Source organism: Rhopalosiphum padi, chromosome 2 (genome assembly GCF_020882245.1).
Source record: "Rhopalosiphum padi isolate XX-2018 chromosome 2, ASM2088224v1, whole genome shotgun sequence".
Taxonomy (NCBI): domain Eukaryota; kingdom Metazoa; phylum Arthropoda; class Insecta; order Hemiptera; family Aphididae; genus Rhopalosiphum; species Rhopalosiphum padi.
This window is the reverse complement of record NC_083598.1, coordinates 27848051-27868748: the sequence shown is the minus strand read 5'-3', so window position 1 is coordinate 27868748 and position 20698 is coordinate 27848051. Positions and strand designations below refer to the sequence as shown.

The following is a 20698-nucleotide window of genomic DNA, read 5'->3' as shown; positions in this document are numbered from 1 at the left end:
TTCTGGCAATTAATCTTAAAATTATAAAATAATTTTTATATCAATGATTTTTTTACAGTAAAAAATAATTTATATGAAATTGGAACAAAAGAGGGCAGACTTCGTCAACTCTACAGTCAGAACAAATTCACAATATGCAAAGAGGTGTTTATCCAGGCTAATGAGGTATCATCAGTACATTTTTTTTAAAGAGATATAGTAAGAAAATTTTCTAATTTGAGTCTTATTGGCCAAGGGTACGATATGCGTATTTGTTATACATAATGTAAGACCAACCAGTGTAAATGCAAAAAAATCTGGCTGACTTTCAAAGTACCACAGTGGCGTATTTACGAGGGAGGGGCGGCCGGGTTCAACCCCCCCCCAGAACAAAAAAAACACGGATCTATGCACCAATGTGTCGTAGACGTTTTTAATTAAAATACCTAACTAGTATGTGAGTACAGAGTTGTCGATAAACAAATTATAAAAATATTGTCCACAATCCACAAAAACCATAATAGTAGAGCGCCGGTGACCGATGTCGACACTTAGTCAACCGGGCAGAAATTCGTTGCGGCGATACGGTAACGGCACGACAACATTTTTTCAGTTATAAATTAATATTGTTTGTATTCATTTTATTTCTTTATTCCTAGTTTTAAATTTAAAGTAAGATGAAACAAATAAGCTTTATCATAATATGATTTTTTTAAATTTTAAATCCCCCCCCAAAGAAATTATTGAAAATACGTCACTGAAGTACCATAATACTATAATAGCATTGTATACTTGTGTATGATAATAAATAAAATAATATGATGCTATATTCTATATGCCTAACATTACTTTTTAGTAATAATTAATTAAAAAGCGTTTATTTCAAGTTTTTTTTATGATTATTTAAATACCCAGTAAGATGTATTATTTAACATTTAATGTATTTGACCAACAGTGCCAGTGCCCTTACAATGTTAACTTTTTCCAATTTTGCCCTCGAAAGCCACAAATGCACAATACCCGATTTCTTACTTTGCCCGTAACAAATATATTTATGTAAAATATTTGTTATTATGTAATATAATAATTATTTTAAAGACATCATATTATGGATTTTATTATTAAACATAGAAAAAAATCCTAAGATTCAACACATACATAATATATATATATATATATGGACAAATTTAATTGAATGTTTTTATTTAAAATATTTTTATTAAAATATATTGTGTTATTTAATTTGAAATTTACTTAGAAACTTAATTAACTTTGCAACTATTCCTATATTATATGTAAGTTCTGATACTTAAAAACGTTTATTGAACATGAATTATTACGGATGAATCCTATCTTCATAAGTTACGTAATACCTACCACTTAAATCAAAACTGAAGCCCTTGTATGTATATATATTTGTGCTGTTATTTCACTAAATTTACTTTTTGGTTTAAGTTTTGTTGTCGGTCTTGTGATAAATAAAATCACAATAATTATAGGTAATAATAAATCTTTGAAAAATATTTTAAAATGCACATACAATAAATATTAAGTATAATATTTATAATATTATAAATCCCTGCATAAATTATATATTATGGTCATCCTGTGGTCTAACATAATAACAGAACGCCGTATAAAGGCAGGTAAAGTGGTATGAAAATGTACTATGATAAACGGTATAACCTGCGGTATAATATAAACCCTAGTAAAGTATATTATTTACTATAAGAATAATTAAATAGATTATGCACTATACATTTTAAATACTCTATAAAATAGAAATAAATCATTGTATAAAATACAAATTAACACATTATTTATAAATAGTTTTTATATAAAATATAAATATCAAAAAGTGATTTTCATTTGAAAAAAAGAAGTTGTGTATTCCTCGAATTATTTAAGAATATATGTTTCTAAAAATATGGCCTTAAATATACTGAAAAATGCTCCCCCCCCAAGAAAAAAGAATTTGAATAAATATATTTTTATTAAATTATAAAATAGAGCATGTTTTGTAGTTGATCGACCAATTGTAAGTAAGTACTTATTAATTATTGTACTAATTTTTCTTTCATAAAATCTAATAAAATTAATATTCTATTATGTCTGAAATTTATAACAGTTTTAATATTTTTGCATGAACATTTTCAATCAGATTATTTTTAAATTGTCTATGAAAAAGTCTTAAAGTTTGAAATTGAATATCGTTTTATTGCTTTTTATGAGTTATAAGCTAGTTCTATTTATTTCTTCTTGTATATAACTTATTTGTGTTTTGTTTTAATATATTATTCAATTAATAATAATGCAATTGGAACACAAATTAGTGAAAGGAAACTAAGTATGAACAATTTTTATATAAAAATAATATAATATATGTATATATTTATCAATACTCAAACGTTTAGTCAGAATTTTTAAATTTATAAAATATTTTGTTGTTGGTTAATTTTAAAGACTTTATAATTATATAAGAATATAGTTTGCAATTCAGTTTATAGCGTATATTTAATATGTTTAGATTATAAGATATTTTGATACTTTAAAGAAACTGTATTTTATTGCTTATTAGTTATAAATTAGAAGTATTGGGTTTATTTAAATTGTTAAATGCTGACTGCAATTTATTCAATAGTTCCTTAGTTTTTTTTTTTGTTGATTTAAAATGAATTAATTCTCTTATAAATCTTTAAATACTATATTGTAAACTTGAGATGAATTTAAATTTACTAAAAAAAAATATTAAGAAGCAGTCATGTCAAGAAAAATTGGGTACTACTCATTTGCGCATATTTACCTTTTTACGATTTGTTTGAGCATAACAGCACATTTTCCCTTTTCACATTAATATAGGCTTAAAATTATCTGTTTTGTACAGGCCTGATTAAAAATGTGCATGTGTTTGTCCTAAATATATATTATGTGATATAAACATTTTTACTATACTAATTTTGAGTGGTTTCATTGAAGTCCGATTTTCTTTATGTAAGTTCAACGATCAGTTTTTTATTTTTTTTTATATTCATTCCAAATATATAGTTTTTTTAGTATCTTTTAAAGATTTTCGTAAGTTTAATAAGGATTTTTTCTGATTTCTTGTATGATCTTCGAGTTAATTTCATATCACTATATTGAAAAATTTCAATTATCAGTATTTTGCAGTTCTCGTCGTATTAGTTGATTTGGTTTAATGTGCAAATCGTTTTCGGCTTTACATTTCAAATTGCTTCTTACTACTACTCGAATAATTGTTCAGTTATCGTACACGCAATGGATATGCGCGTTTATTATTTTTAAAATTTGATTTGATTTATTAACCTAACCTAACCTAAAATTTGTATCAAATTTGGTAACTATCAACATTCATAATTATAAAAAAACATTAATAAGTATCTTGATTAATGAAGCTACAGTATAGATTTAAACTTAATAATAGTAAATTTGGACCAAAGTCACTCACCTTGACTGGTATTGCTATATAATAAGTTGTCTTATAGAATTTAACTATTTATAGGTCAAAGTTAACGACCTATAACGAAGGTGAAAACACTAAAAACACTATGAATAAAGTTTATAGGATTGATTTATATATTTTCCTAAAAAATTTAGATTATAATCATTTAATGGTCATAAAAATTATAATACTTAGTCACAAGTTTATTTTCATTATTTATGTACAAAATACAGTAAATACACTACTTGGACAATTAATATTTAACGTAAATTACTTACAATTATATATATTATTAAACTTCGATAATAATTTAAAAATTAAATTTTACACTATTGAAACCTGTTTAAATGTTGCTATTAAAAATAAAAATAAGTTGTAAGTTCTAGTTTTCATGTGTTCGTTTCGTAAATAGTCAAATTGTTGTTATTAGATGTCGTTATGGCTTTCATTTGTATTAATTGTTATTTTTATACAAGGGAACTATAATAATAATAATTTATTTATTTATAGAAGTAAATTTCAATACAATGAAATAAAATGATGTGTGTACCTAACATACCATATATTATGTGACAAGTTAAAACTTCTTTTAAAATAAAATATAAGAAAAAAACCCATTTATTAATATTAAGTATTTGCGTGAACTTAAAAATATAAAACTATAATACGAAATGATTGAAATCAATCAATTAGATATAAAATTTATTAAAAAAAACATATATTGGAAAAATAGAGAAATAAAAAAAAAGAAATAACAGAATAAAAAATTTAAAAAGAGTGGAAAGTTAAAAAGATTAAATAATTGACAAATTAAACAAGGTAGTACAAAATAAATCTAAATCTTTAATTGAATTTCCTGCAGACAAAAATATTTTTTAGGAGTGCTTAGAATATATTTTGAAGAAATAGGTGAAAGATAAAACATTGAAATATTTTTAGAGTTCGATTGGTTTATTTTAAAATTTAAACGCTAAAGAATTTAAAGATAACTAATATTATGTCATGATTTATTCAAACATTTATAGTATTTATAAAAACTGTCAAGAGTTTCTTTTAGACAATTTTTTGTTCGATTAATGGGAAGAGAATTAAATTATGTTTATTTGTAATGGACTCGGTAGTCTTAAAAACTGAACAACAATGTAGAACAAATTAAAAGTTTTATCTGTAATGTTAGGTATTTAATAAATTCTACAATAACAATTCAGGAAGAACAATCGCGTGTTTTACGAATTTACTGCGGTATCATCATATTGTGTACTTAACTGAAAATCGTATATACAAAACGTATTAAAAGGACACTACACCCGCATGTGTTGTTTCCATCGTACACATGTAAAACATAGCAAAAGCTGTATTGCGTGGGATAAAACCACTTAGACTATAGTAATAGTTAAGACTACAAATTGATATATGATATAGTTAAGATCATTATCTGTGAAATATCAATTTTATTTTTTTTAATATTACCTTAATAAAAAAATACCTTATAGTTTCAAAATCCATTATTTTTGAACTTGAATAACTGTTATGTTAATTACGATATCTAAGAAATAAAAACGACATTTCACAGCCAAAGTTCTCCTTCTTACGTGGTGAAAATTTTGTCTCTTAGTCATTACTGTAGCTTTTTCGGTTCTTTCCCAGTAAAAAAAAAACCAGTTTTTACTATGTTTTACATTTGTAAGACGGAGACAACACATGCGGGTGAAGCGTCCTTTTAATATTATTTGATTGTAAATAAACTGTGGTGCATATATGTCAAATTATACGTATGGAAAATGTAAATAGTCTTTGACTTAATGACCACCCGGGTCGGAACTATTTACTAACAAATATGACAATATTGATGGCTAATCATAGTTAATTAATAATAAGTAGGATATTGAAGATAATTTCAGCCATATAACTAATAAATACCAGTTCTTAGAAAAATATTTCATGTGTTTCTAAACAATCGTTTGCAATATAATATTATATAATTTATTATATACCTTAAACATGCATTTCAGCAATAAAAGATAACTAAATACAGCAACGTAAGACCAATAACTCTTAGGTTGTCATCATGGATTATAAAAATGATTATAATTCCTATAGTATATACTTAAATTATTGTTTCCAAATGGAGTAGAGACTATTTCAATATAATTCGCTATAATTTTCCACAGTCTGAAGCAGATTGTTGTGTGTCGAAGACGATACTGAAACAAAATATAAAACACACGACATTAAGTAAGTTTTTTATCTATAAAATAAAATTATATAAAATAATTTTTATATTTACTTAACAAACAATATAATTATCAGTTAATAATAATTTTACATTATTTATTTTTATTTTTCATATCTACTACTTATTTATGCTTATATAGCCTGATAAGGAAAAATAATGATCATTTAATATAGAAATTTTAACAAAATTTAATGGCAGAGGTGGGAGCCATCAGGTGATAGAACGTCATGAACTAGTACAATAAAATGTAATATTTAGTTCTTACTTTGTAAAATATGTTGACAATTTTTATTGGTAGAAATCTGCCGTGAATTTTGGATTGTACAGTAGTAATTGGACTGCATTGGATTTAAAATTTAAAAAGACGTTGTTATTGGCCATGAATATGAATTCGGCTCACAGGCGAGTGATGAAAGTGTCACCAACGTCTATCATAAATCTAGAAATGTTTGCCAATGTAAGCACTTATTTTATTATAATTAATTGATAATATTATAAAAGTTTGCTGTTTAAATGTATTTTAAAGGTTATTTAGGGTTAGTATTGTATTACATTATTATTTATTTTTATTTTTACTTAACCACAATGTACCCACAGAAAATACAACTGGTATTTTTCAGGTGATGAACATGTCATACTCCATAGTGTCTGTTCTACTAAATTCTAGAACCGGAAAATGAATCGTATCAGCTTATGAATTCAACTATACACGATAGGAAGGGAGTAAAATATTTCATAATTATTTAATTCACATAATAATTTTCAATTATTGTAAACATTAAATTTATTTTTAAGATTTTTGAATATATCTTTATGCATTTACACGTAGGTAATGAGTAATGACAATTAATACATGCATTTTATAATTATGTTGAGTAACAACAATTTTTTGGGTAGTCTTCAAATAATGGTGACTTTGATACCGTCGAAATAAACACTTAATGTTTGTATCAATATGTAATTATATATATTAATTTAATACACTTTTGATAATAATTATATAATATAAGAATTTATGTATTTCTAAAGATATGCGATTGGTATTATCATCAATCTCAGCACCTTGAGTGGTGCCGATAAACTTTCTGATGTTTCTTAGCCCTTAGGTATACCTAACTAACTGTTAATTTACTAAAAACGTTTCTTTTGATTGAATCCCTTATTTATGATTATGTTTGGTCCATCGGAATAAGTTCATGACCTTCACTCTTCCCTCTAAAAGGATTTCATGAGTTAAAATCTCTGTCAATCTGTCAGTCTCTCAGTCCGTCTTTCTTCTATATGTAAAACGTTTGTCATACACATTAATTTAAACAATAATGTAATATATATTGTCTCAGAGTCACATTTATTTTAAATAGTCAATTTTCTCTTTTATAAGTATGTATATAATGATTCTTAAATAAAAAATGTATTTATGATACTTAAAATAAATTGATATTAATACTTTTCTTTCGATATCTACTATTAATGCCTGGAAAACATACTTTAGAAATTCATTTCACAGTTTCAGACCCATCTTATTAGTGATTGGTTCTATTCTCTTCGTATGCGCATACATTGAATCAAACCCCTTGTTCTTGTCTTTTTAATTTTAATTTTAATATTTTTATTTCTTATTTTTATTATGCCTGGATAACATTGTACTGTTTTGACATGGATTACCTTCTTTCGCCCAAGCTAACGAACTAACACTATACGTTTTATCTTTAGCTGATAATCATCTGTGATATTCGTTGATCACAGAGGCGTCATTTCACTTTTTGAGAGGGAGGCAAAAGTTTTGACCAACCCATATTAATAAAAAAAACCTTTCGCTAACGATTATATTACAATTAATTTTTTATCTCAATTTAAACAGTCTTCTTACATAATTTTATATATACTATAACTGTAGTTAGTAACTAGTAGTTACTATCACTGTTATCTGAGATTATTGTGGTTACTCTAGGCATAAATAACTCATTTTTTTGAGAGATAACAATGACTTAATAATAAATATATAATATTTAGCGACACCCAATATTACATATTATCTAGCATTGAGTATATATTATATACTCAATGCTATTAGCTATTATATGATGACTTATATTAAGAGGAATTTCACTCCAATTTACGTATGTCCTATATGCGCTGAATATGAGTATAACGTTATTTACAAAAAACAAAACAAAACATACAATAAATTATTAAATATTTATTATTAATTTATGTTTATCAACAGGTTGATTTAAATCTATTAGTGAAGTTTTTTCTTTCTTCAAAGCTATAACTAATAAATTAATAAAGATACAGTCATACATCTGTAATACCATCATATGTAATATCATACCCTATAATTATTTACGTATTAGCACGAGCCATAAATCATGGTTAAATTTTATTTAGCAATGACATGAATGTCATGAATCATGTTTGCGGGCTTGCGTTCTAAAATTAGCACATATCCGGCCCGGCCAACCCGACAGTGGCCTGCTACTGCTAAGGGCAGGCAAATGCCCACCCTGCCCTCCTACAAATAACGCCAATGGTTGATCATCGGTGTCAGTTCTGTCACCACGTATACAGAGAATCATAAATTGCAGTGGGACCGTCAAGGGGTGAAAATGTGCTGACACGACGAGTTTTAATCGAGTGGTTCAATTTTAAACTGAACAGAGTACAGTATTAGACAATTATAATAACTTTAAAATATATTAGCATATTGAATTTATTCTTTAATTGGTAATAAAAACTGTCAAAAGTTGTGCTTGGACATTATTATTATTCGATTAATGGGGAATACTATATTGTTTATTTGTACTGGACGGTTGATTTAAAAACTATATGACAATGTAGAATAAATAAATTTAAAATTAAAAAAATTCTTTAACGTTATTAACAAATTATTCTATAGGTAACCATTTAAATAGAAGTATCGCGTGTCGAATGAAAATACTGCGGTATTATGTTTAACTGGAAAGTGTATACAACATATAACATCAATATTATTTCACTTTAAATAAACTGTAGTGCACGAACGTCAAATTATACATATGGAAATTAGTAAGAGTTCCCGACTTAATAACCAACCGGACAGGGGACTATTTACAAACTACTCTTGACAATATTGCTGGCTAACTATAGATAATTAATAATAAGTTATTATGATGATAACTTTAGTAACATAATAATAATAAAGGTCAGTCGTTCAAACAAATTTTCACGTTTTTAGAAGCCAAGGTATATAATATATACTTACCTAGTTCACGGACTTTTTAAATATGTAAACACACCATCACAACACCAATAACTCTATGACTGTCATTAAGCATTTAAATAATAATTTTAACTCGTGGTATATACTTAAATTATAATTGGCCATGTGAAGTAGAAACTATTTTTATATGATAATACTTCATTATCATTTCTCATAGAATCTTATTAGTACATTATTGTGTGTTAAAGACTATAGACTAAAGTAAAGTGTATTGCAGTAAATTATATAATGTAAGTATTTTTATATTTTCTAAGCAAATAATATAAATTATATTATAATATATAACAATTACCAGTTATTAACATAATAGCTTACTTAATACAATTATATATAATATATTATATATTATATAGTATTTGATTTTTCTCGTTCACCAATATTAGAATTTTAAGGTTTATTGTATTATATATTATTAATTATATGTTTGAAATGTGTAGGTAAATAATATAAATATATATACAAAGTGTCTCAAAAAGAACGATTTTTTAAATCAGTTAAAAAACACTTTATTTTTCAAAAAAATACAAAAACAAAGGATATGTACATTGTACAGTCTCAGTAAACAACATCCGGTTACGTATGAAACATAATATCAATCGATTGTCCTTCTCTAGCTTGTTAGGCCGAAGTGTGATAGAGCATATTACAATAACTACTTCTCAGTTCTCTCTGATGAGTTTCAGGAGGACGCCTTAACCTCGCAGGGGCCCAGTTTTTTTTTTATAAATTTTTTTATTATTCAACGAATCGTTAACACATTGGGAGCAACAACCCATTCGAGTAAGATACGAAATCATCGCATAGTCTCCACCACTTTTGTTAGATTTACATTTGATAAAAACTGATTACATAACAACAATCTGGAATGATAGTATATTAAAAAATTATGAGAACAATATTGAAAACAAAAAACAAAATAGCCACCGATTTAAAAAAAAAGCGTTCTTCTTATTGGGAAATCCTGTAGTTCACTGTAATTTTAATTTAGTGAATACTTAAGTAATTATGCATATTACATTTACATAGTTTCATTATACCTAAATGAAACCTAATAAGCTCATACCCAAAATAGCATTAAACGAACAAAATCTCCAAAAAAGAGAAGGTATATAATAAAACGTGGGGTTTTAAAAATTTAATTAAATCAGTGATAGGAATTTGGTGGCCCGCATTTTATTTATCTGCTTCGTAAACAAAATATTTAAACATTTTTTATATTTTTATACGCGGTTATTGGGATACAGTAAAAATTAAAAACATGACATTTTTAACCGTCAAATGGGATATAGTATATTTTATAGCTTAGTTAAAATAACTTATATTTGTATAACTTAATTAAATTCAATATTAAATATTTAAGTCAGATAATTTATTGATTCAAAAGAGTTACGAAACTAAATACAAATAAATATACAATCACACACTGGGAATTTTTTAGAAATTTTAATAATTATATAGTATGAGTAAGCTAAAAGAAATTCTTTTTTTTTAATAATAATACACAGTTATTTACGTGCTTATATATTTATTTCCTGATATTTTTACAAATTACGATGCTGATAGCCATGTCGATGCACTGTCATTAGCTATCTCATTAATATCAGATAGTTTATTAGGCACCTAAAGATCCTAGATGACGGATATTTTAAAAACACATCATATCAGCGTGGTGTAGTAATAATACCTATATATACCTGGTAATGCACTCATAATATTATGTTCCCTAACGAGCCCACGCAGAGACCGGAAGTAACGCACCAGTTAGTAATACACTAGTTTGTATTTTATATAATAGATAAAACGTGTCGATACGTTCATGTTTAATGATCTGATTTGGACAATAAACTTTCCAAACGCTGCGTGGGGCACTCTACCGCCCGCCGGTGGACGGAAAAAAGGTTATTTTCCAACCCTTCGGCTGGACAGAAATAACTTTTTCTTATTACAATAATATTATTATACGTTCATAGAGACCGTTTCCGGAACTTATAAATAATAATGACGACGGCATCGGAAGACCTAACCATCGTGGACAAGCGGCTATTCAAAGCGATCGGTCTATTTCAAATACTCAATCCCACCCCCGGGGCCAACAGGTGCTACAGGATAGCGTACATGACTTCCATGATTATGTCATTCGTTGTGCAGATCACACAGTTGATCGGCCTGTACTTCGCGGTTAACGACTTGCAGAGGTTCGCGTTCACAACAACCGTGATATCCAACGGCTTTCTATCCCTGTCCAAGGGATTCGTATTGGTGACAAACGCGGACAGGCTGTGCGCCGGCCTGGAATTGGCCCGGTACGAGTTCACGTCCTGTGGGTCCCGAGACCAGCGCACGGCGCGCGGGTCCCGAGCGGTGTTGTCCTCGATACTTCGCATGTTTCTCGTGCTCAGCTCCGTCACCGGCTTTGTCTGGGCGTTGACGCCACTGTCCTTGATGGGCGACTACTTGCCGGTGACCAATATGGACGGTACCATATCCCGTTACCGGGTTACCATCTACAACATCTGGTTACCGATCCCGGAAACCGTGTACAACGCGCCGATGGTCTGGGCGCTCATCTACGCCGTCGAAGTGGTCGTGTGTTTCTATAACGTGTATAGTTGGATGCTGTTCGAAAGCTACGTGATGACAATGTGTTTCACGTTAAACGCACAGTTCCGCATATTGTCGGACAGTTTTGCCGCCATTGGCCATCGCGACCAGTCACCGCCGCCACCGCACGCCACGGGTTCGTGCCTGAACAATTGTCATTATATTATCAATACTTAGGGATGGATTTTCGAACATTTTTTGAGGGATGCAAACTGTTTGAAAGTCATGAAAAAATTAATTCTTATTTAACATATTATAAAAAAGTTTAATTCATTTTATCGTAAAACTGCAGGTTAATTGTTTGTAGTTTTGTTGAATACAGCGCCGTATTTACAATTTTTACGTCTTGGATCAACCATATCTTTACGCCCCCCCCCCAAAAAAAAAATAGATACACTTTTTTGATTTTTCTTAAGAGCACGCCATACCCGATATATTGTCTCTGTATTACTAACGTATATCATAGCAAATTTTGTTCTGCAATACACATATTGGGATGTCAGCTTTAATATTAGAGTAGGTACCTACATTTACCTATTATCAATTATTTAAAGATAAGAATATTATCTAGAAAATGAGATATGCTTTTATTGATATTATAATTTTAAAGTGAGTTATATCTATGTAAAATATTACAACTTTAAATTGTTCATAACTCACTTTAAAATGATAATATCAATAAAAGCATATCTCATTTTTTAGATAATATTTTTACCTATAAATTTGATAATAGGTAAACTTACTCTAATATTAAAGCTAATATCACAAAATGTGTTTTGCTGAACGAAATTTCTTTATGATATACGTTAGTAAGACAAAGACAACATAGCGGGTATGGCGTCCTCTTAATGTATTTTTAGTTATAATAACAGTTTGCATAATTTGAACTTAAACGCTTATCATAAAATATTAAAAATACTTTTTTTTAAACTGTAAAATTAAAATGTATATATTTTCTATCAAAAACATATTAAATTTTATCAACAAAAATAAAAATAAAATTCTATTTTTAATCTCTTAATTTGGCCATGGGAGGCAATTATAACAATATACGTCATATACTCGTAAACAAAAACATTTGTTATTTTAAAACTTGTTTCTGGTACAAATCGTTTATTGACTAATATTTTTTTATGATCTAATAACTTAAAATTTGTGTCCAGGACAATTAAATGTTGTTCTAATTAATTTTATTTGAAAATGATGGCTAATTCGCTGATTGATAAAAACACGATTGCGATGAACTTAACATTATTAAATATTTTATGAAGATTGTTTCTATAAAGATTTTCGGTCCTAAACGAAAAAAATATTAGCGGTATATTAAAAATGTATTGTGTTAAAAATTAAAATTTATGTGTATGACAATCCAACTACTGAGCAAATGTATTATTCTGTACATAATTTATAAATTGATCACTGTTCTAGATAATCATATGATACAAGATCATTATAATAATAAATTGCATTGTTATAATATTGAATTAATCAACCACATACAAGATAATCAAAAAATAATAAAGTGAGTGTAAAATATTATATAATTAGAATTTTGCACGAGTACGATAAGTTAGTTAAAATTATATTGTACCTAAAGGTATCATTTTGAATAAAATTATGAGGTAACAACTACGTATATATCAAACATTGTGAATAAGATTTTTTAATTTAGTTATGGTTTACTGAAGTAAAGGAGTAGTTGATGGATCGATGGGTTCAGGTTAATTTTTTATTAAAATTAATTCGAATAAATTTCATAAATTATTACTATAGTTAACCCATCGAGGCCACCACTAAGGGTCGTTAAATTGGCAAAGGTATTCATTTGTAGACTATGTGTCGAATGTCAATGTTGACATCGGCTCCTACGCAATTAATTATAATTGTGTTTAGTTTTTCACAATTAAAGTGATAATATTTTTTTGTTAAATAACAAAATATTATAATAGCACATTTATTTTATTTTATTACGAATATTACTTGTATTATACTGTGTATAAAATCGGTATAGTGTCTATCGTCAAGGGCGAAAACCAGTTTCCTAAGAAAAACAAATAACAGTTTTACATCAAAGTAATGAATGTTCAGTCATCTTTTTATATTCGAATTCATTATAGCCAATTACCTATATAATATTATAATATTTTTATGATCTTATTCATAATAATTACCCCTTATGTTTTATTCTACTTGGATGATTCCTTTAGTATTTATTATTTACTTTTAATTTAGTTCTTTACTAAAAATAACTTGTAATTTTAATAATTTATCTTCACACGAACCCAGACCTTACAATTTCATCTGCTCTCTCAAGTCAGCATAAAATTTGTCAAACTGTTCGCCTTCTATTTGCTTACGGGAGAAGAATTTATATAATTCCATTGTCTTATTTGTTCTTGGAATGCAGTATGCTTCCAAAGCTTTCAATACTTTGTAGACAGTGTTTTCTTTAGATTTTAATATATTATACATTTTTAGTGCCTTAGGGCCCAATAAATTAAATTAAATATTTACCTGAGTTTCTTGTTTTTTAAAATGCGTCTCAGTCATTGTATCAAAATAAATCTGAACATTTTGTCTGAATGTACGAAAATTTTCGGCCAGATTTCCGGACATTTGAAGTGAATTTGGAATTTGGTTTATTGAGCTCTATTCTTATGGACCTTATAAAGGTATAAAGGTAAAATTTGTATAATTAAATAACGATATATTACTATATACAATATTATATAGGCACTAATATAATATATCCTACTAATTATTATTGACTGACAAATCATCGCCGTTCAGAATCGTTATTCGTATACAATGATACTTGTCATTGCATTCAAATTTAACACATCCATTATAGTGACCAGTGACCTACTCTCCATCTCTACTATACAGCAGAGCGATACCTACTTGCCCTCCTTTTTTATTATTGCACTTCATTCTTATGGACCTTAAATTCTTCAATTTATTTAATTCATTTTAATTTTACTTATTTTTACACTCAGTATCTCGCACAACTATCACAGGTTTCATCCAATTGAATCTAATTTAGATTAACAACTGCGCCATGTTTTATTCTACTTGGATGTTTCCTTTGTTATTTATTAAATACCTACTTTTAATAAGATTTACAACAACACTTTTATTTTAAAACCATACATCATTTAACACAAAATAATAATCAATATAATATGACAAAATTGACAATGTGTTGAGCACATGCTCTGATGACAATGTAATAATATTGATGTAACGAAGTATATATAGATAGTTATTACACCTTACTACTGTGCAAGTATGCCTATGATAACTGATAAGTAACTATAATCAATATATTTTTTTTCGCATAAATTTATAGGAAGTATGATGATTTTTTAGAAGTAATTAAGCCTGCGGTACTATTACAAATAGTCAGTGGTTCATATTCAGTAATAACATTAATATTTCTCACTTCACTGGTAGGTGTTTTATTTTTTTCAAAGATAATGTTTCATAAATTAATTTTTTATTTTTATTTTTATTTTTATTTAGACGTATCTTATGGGTGTTCCAATTATATCTGGACCTGTTTTAAAATCATTCTTTGGTTTTTTGTTAGTTACTTCTCAACTATTCATGTATTGCTATGTATTCAATCATATAGAAACAGAGGTAAACAGAAATTAAATTAAATGGTATTTGATCATCTATTGATTTAATTTGTAAAATATGTTGACAATTTTTATTGGTAGAAATCTGCCGTGAATTTTGGATTGTACAGTAGTAATTGGACTGCATTGGATTTAAAATTTAAAAAGACGTTGTTATTGGCCATGAACATGAATTCGGCTCACAGGCGAGTGATGAAAGTGTCACCAACGTCTATCATAAATCTAGAAATGTTTGCCAATGTAAGCACTTATTTTATTATAATTAATTGATAATATTATAAAAGTTTGCTGTTTAAAAGTATTTTAAAGGTTATTTAGGGTTAGTATTGTATTACATTATTATTTATTTTTATTTTTACTTAACCACAATGTACCCACAGAAAATACAACTGGTATTTTTCAGGTGATGAACATGTCATACTCCATAGTGTCTGTTCTACTAAATTCTAGAACCGGAAAATGAATCGTATCAGCTTATGAATTCAACTATACACGATAGGAAGGGAGTAAAATATTTCATAATTATTTAATTCACATAATAATTTTCAATTATTGTAAACATTAAATTTATTTTTAAGATTTTTGAATATATCTTTATGCATTTACACGTAGGTAATGAGTAATGACAATTAATACATGCATTTTATAATTATGTTGAGTAACAAAAATTTTTTGGGTAGTCTTCAAATAATGGTTTAATGTTATTACATTGATATTGTCGAAATAAAAACTTAATGTTTGTATCAATATATAATTATATTAATTTAGTACTTGATAATAATTATATTATATACGAATTTATGTACCTATTTCAAAAGAGATGTTATTAGATGTTAAGAGATTGATATTACCATCGATCTCAGCACTTTTAGTGGTGCCACGTTTATCGTTTCTTTCGATTAATCCCTTATTTATGATCATATTACAATAGGAGTAGCTATGTGATTAAGCTAACTTAGAGCTCAAATTGTAATGCGAATGACTTGTTTTTTTTTTTTGTAGTCAAAACGTCCGTATTGCTTGTTGTACACTGTGAAACTTGTTATTCAAACCTGGTGTTTAAATTGCTCACCGTTTTTATCTTTGGTCTAAGTTCACAGCCGCCCTGCGTCAAACGTAGACCGTTTTTAAAACAAATTTCTTGCTCCGTCGCCTTCGGACACTGGCTATCTACATGCCTTTTGGTTCACCGCCACGACGGTTCTCGGTTCTTTGTCACCGACTCATCGTGCGACGTGAACGTCGTCGTTCCACAGGCTTATCGTCGCGATGTATCGAATTGCTGTTGACCGCGGCTTTGTGCCGCCATCTGTGCAAGTTGTACTTTTTTATTCGTTTACGTTGTGGACGTCACCAAGCTTTTTTTGTATTTATAAGTTTATTTAATTATACTATTTGTTGAATTGATGTCCTTAATTGTTTTAATAACAACTGCCGAGTGTTATTTTTACATATTTGCTTTCGTCATTCAGTTTATTTTTATTTTAAAAATGCGCAATTTTATATTATTTTATAATGAAATTATATTTTATAATATTATATTAACCTAATATCTATCACGTGTTATTTTAGGGCCCCCGGTCAAATATTTGTTACATACCACGTGAGCATTCCGGACACTATACCGGTCGGCATTCAGACATACCAATCATCGCGAATAAATGCTATACTAATCCTCTAGTTCTATCGTCTATGTCAGTGTTTCCCAACTTCTTTTACTCGTGGAACCTTTGCAGAAGCTTGATGTGGAACCCCCATATAATTGTTGGAGCTATTCTATGTTAGAATCATAATTTTAATCAAAAATATTATTAATTTATTTATATTTTCCCAAATTGTTCACGGAACCCTTGGCACCTGCTGACGGAACCCTTAGGTTCCACGGAACACCAGTTGGGAAACACTAGTCTATGTGAGCCGCAGTTATGATTATGTGATGTGTGACCGGTTTTAGAAAAATACAAACTTGTTCAATCAAACTCTTCGTGGTGATCATAATATAGGCACATTCGGTGATAACGATAAATTATTACTTTAATTTCGTAATGGTTGTTGCGCACGTAACAACGTCAAATTTTGTGATAACCTAAAACGGCACATATATATATATATTAGATTACTTATTGAATTACTGATACTAACTATTATATAAACTATTTTGTTATAATCAATAAAATAAGGGATTAATCATGCTACACGACGGCGCAACACTATTATACCGGAATTCAATCGACATCATCTCAACAAAACGAGGCATGGCCTTGTGCTTAATAGGGACTACCACCGGACATCGCCAAGTGACGTCGTGATCTCAGAACGTAATAACCAACCATAGACGGCGGTCAGCGTAATTTCACATGTAACAACCGATAACCAACGATTCTGGACGGTTCCTGAGCTGCGTTACCAATGTGGTAGACAATATACATGTGTTTAAGTACAGGTGTGGAATCAGACGGTATACGATTTAACAAGGTTCAACAGTTACTATCAACAGGAAACTAGCGAATATCAAGACAAATTACAGTCTACTTTACTTCTGCTTCGTTATTCATGTAATTCAATTGATAGAGGGAAAAAATTATATGAAAAAAATAATTTGTACTTGGACAGTGGACAACTCTTTCACTGCTGAGTGCTGACCATATTGTTTTTCGTAAATTATTTAAATGGTTTTGCTACTCTATGTTGATAGATCTAAATTCAATGAATCTAATAAAATCGAAAAACAAAAATTTGGATCAAAACTTACCAAGTTATAGATAATTTTATAACTCACGAACAGTAGTTTCCAAAATGGGATCACTTAAATAAATATAATTAAGTACTACAAAATCAATCATTCGTATGGTTATTTAATTTTCTTAAAGTCATATACAAATTTTATAATGATAACGATTAATTTTAAGTTTTTTTGAAGAAAAATTGAAGTAAGAAAAAAATAACTAGCTGTGTAATCGCCTGATAAAAAAAATAAATATTATCATTTTGAGGTATATTTTTTGCCAAACACGAATATTTTTTCAAAAAAACCAAAGTTTAAGTGGTGAACATTAGCAATTTGATTTTTCTTCCATAATATAGACACAAATGTATAGTCTGAATATAAAATGTATTATTATAATATATGGTGTGTAAAATAATTCAAATTATAATATCGCTTATGTATTGTATACATATTATCATGGACACCATACAGGTCCTCCGCTATGACTTGTACATACGTTTACCGCTGTGTAAGGTTAAACTGGGAAACAATGTAGAATTAATTAATATTTAATTTAATAGATTTTTAGACTTATTAGATAAATTATTCAGTACCTATATTTAAATATTTTTTTGTTTTTAAAATGTTAGTTAAATTGTTGTTTTTTTCATATTTTACAGTAGCAGGTATCTATATATGTACTATATATAAAAAAATTATGAATAACAGTAAAGAATTAATCATGACTCATGAAATATAAATTATTTTGATAATATTTTATTTATTTGCTTTTAATATATTTCTGAAACATTTTTAGAGTAAAATTAAATGTTATGAAAATGTAATTTGGTAACAATCATAGGATATTATTTGATAACATTCATTGAATGCCACCTGTAATGTACATATGGCATGGAATGTTATCTGGTAACATGTATGGAACGCTACTTGTAATGTGCATGGAATGCTTGGATAATTAATTGTATTCATATTATATTAAATTGAAAGTTACTTTCTTGGGACGTAAGCAGTTCTTATAATATAGTCTTTCAGAATGAACTATCACGTGTTTAACTTCGAAATCGTATAATACATATATATTAATATTATTTCACTGTAAATAAACTTCAGTGGTGCCTGAACGTCAAATCATACAAATATAAATTATATAAAGCCCCTGACCTAATAAATATACAGACTGGGGGTTATTTACAAACTATAAACTTAATAATGTCGATGGTAACTGTAGATTAATTAATAATACGTAATTATGTTGATTAATTTTAGCCATATAAGTATAATAAAGACCTGTAGTCTCTCAAAAATAAATGTAATCTGTTCAACTATTGTTTATAATATATACCGTATAGCTTATACACGAAATTCAGTGTTATTAAATATGTAAACCATCGCAAAACTATTGGACAACATTAAACATTTGAAATAATTAGGTATTTGAGCCACTATAATATTATAGTATAGGTACATTTAAATTATTATTACTGCTCAGTCTGCTTAAGTGGAGTAAAGACTATTGGAGTACTATTACTTGGTAGACTATTTGATGGAGTATTTGTATATAAATTAATATATATTCATTATCATTTCTTATAGAGTCTTAAAAAAGGACTGTTGTGTGTTGAAGACTTGTTTTAAACAATAAGTATACGATATAGCCACTATAGCCTATAGGTAGGTAGTGTAAGTTTTTTTTGTTTTTTTTTTTTTTGTAGGTAAATAAGATATATATAAATTGTTCACCATAGTTAAAATTTTGTAGATATCAAAGTAAATATGCTTAAACATATTTACATTATACTTACCTAAATTACGCACATAGGCGCATACCCAAATAAATGTAAAGTGAGTCTAAAAAGAGTAAGAACATAGTTAAATATCAGTTTTTAACATGTTGAATGGGTGCTTAGCAATTGGTCCACATTCTGTCTACTTGATTCATGTACAAAATATTTTTATATTTTATTATTCGTATAAATTGGGTCACATAAACACAAAATGCTTAAGACATTGGAAATTATTAAGTCATATATTTACAGCCCATTTCAGCTTCAATTGCTTCAGTGGACGTGGAAAGAAGTTTTTTTAATACATATATTTACTGTTATTTGATAAAAATAAAATATTATTAACTAATAATTAAAAGTTTTATATTAATTATATTTCATTATCATTTATGAGAGCGTTCCATCGTAGCGCTAAAATAATATATTATAGGTCGTTTGTTATTTATCTTACTGCCTTTTTATTTTATACTTACGCGTAGGTTTACTTGTGACATTTTTCTAAAACTTTTATTGCTTATAAATTTATTTAAATATAACTAAATACCAATAAATTACTTGTCCGACATTTTATTTTTATAGATCGAAATACTCAGACTACAATTCTGCTATGGAATACAAAGAATAATGATTTGGAATTAAAAATGTATGTTATCATTTCCAAAGAGTAAAAAGGCAGGCAAATGGGTACTGCTTTGCGGTACATCAAGTGTCATGTGTGTGTCACTATAATGTATGTTTTAAATTTGAATTCAATGATATATCATTGTATATTATGAAAAACAGAACGTATCTATTAACTTATGAATTATAAATGGTAAAATACAAGTTTCAAGTTTCATAATATCTTGCAGCAATGTTCAGTGTACATGTTATATTTTATATACCCTAACTCTATTCAATCCTTTCAGAAAATACATCATTATAACGACTCAAATGATATTTAATTTATACCCTAGACTGGATCAATCCACAAAGGTTGCACGTAAAACTATCGCAAGTAAAGTATA

General features: G+C 27.8%; 1 protein-coding gene across 1 annotated transcript; it reads left to right on the top strand.

Moving 5' to 3' along the window:
• The first annotated feature begins 9109 nt into the window (after nt 1-9109).
• Nucleotides 9110-15728, top strand: LOC132922275 (uncharacterized). The gene is made up of 7 exons (XM_060985707.1): nt 9110-9167; nt 10908-11674; nt 12967-13060; nt 14888-14987; nt 15061-15180; nt 15261-15419; nt 15583-15728. Exons 2-7 carry the CDS (start codon nt 10936-10938, stop codon nt 15640-15642), a joined length of 1272 nt encoding a protein of 423 aa, XP_060841690.1. The 5' UTR covers nt 9110-9167; nt 10908-10935; the 3' UTR covers nt 15643-15728.
• The last annotated feature ends 4970 nt before the right edge of the window (nt 15729-20698 follow it).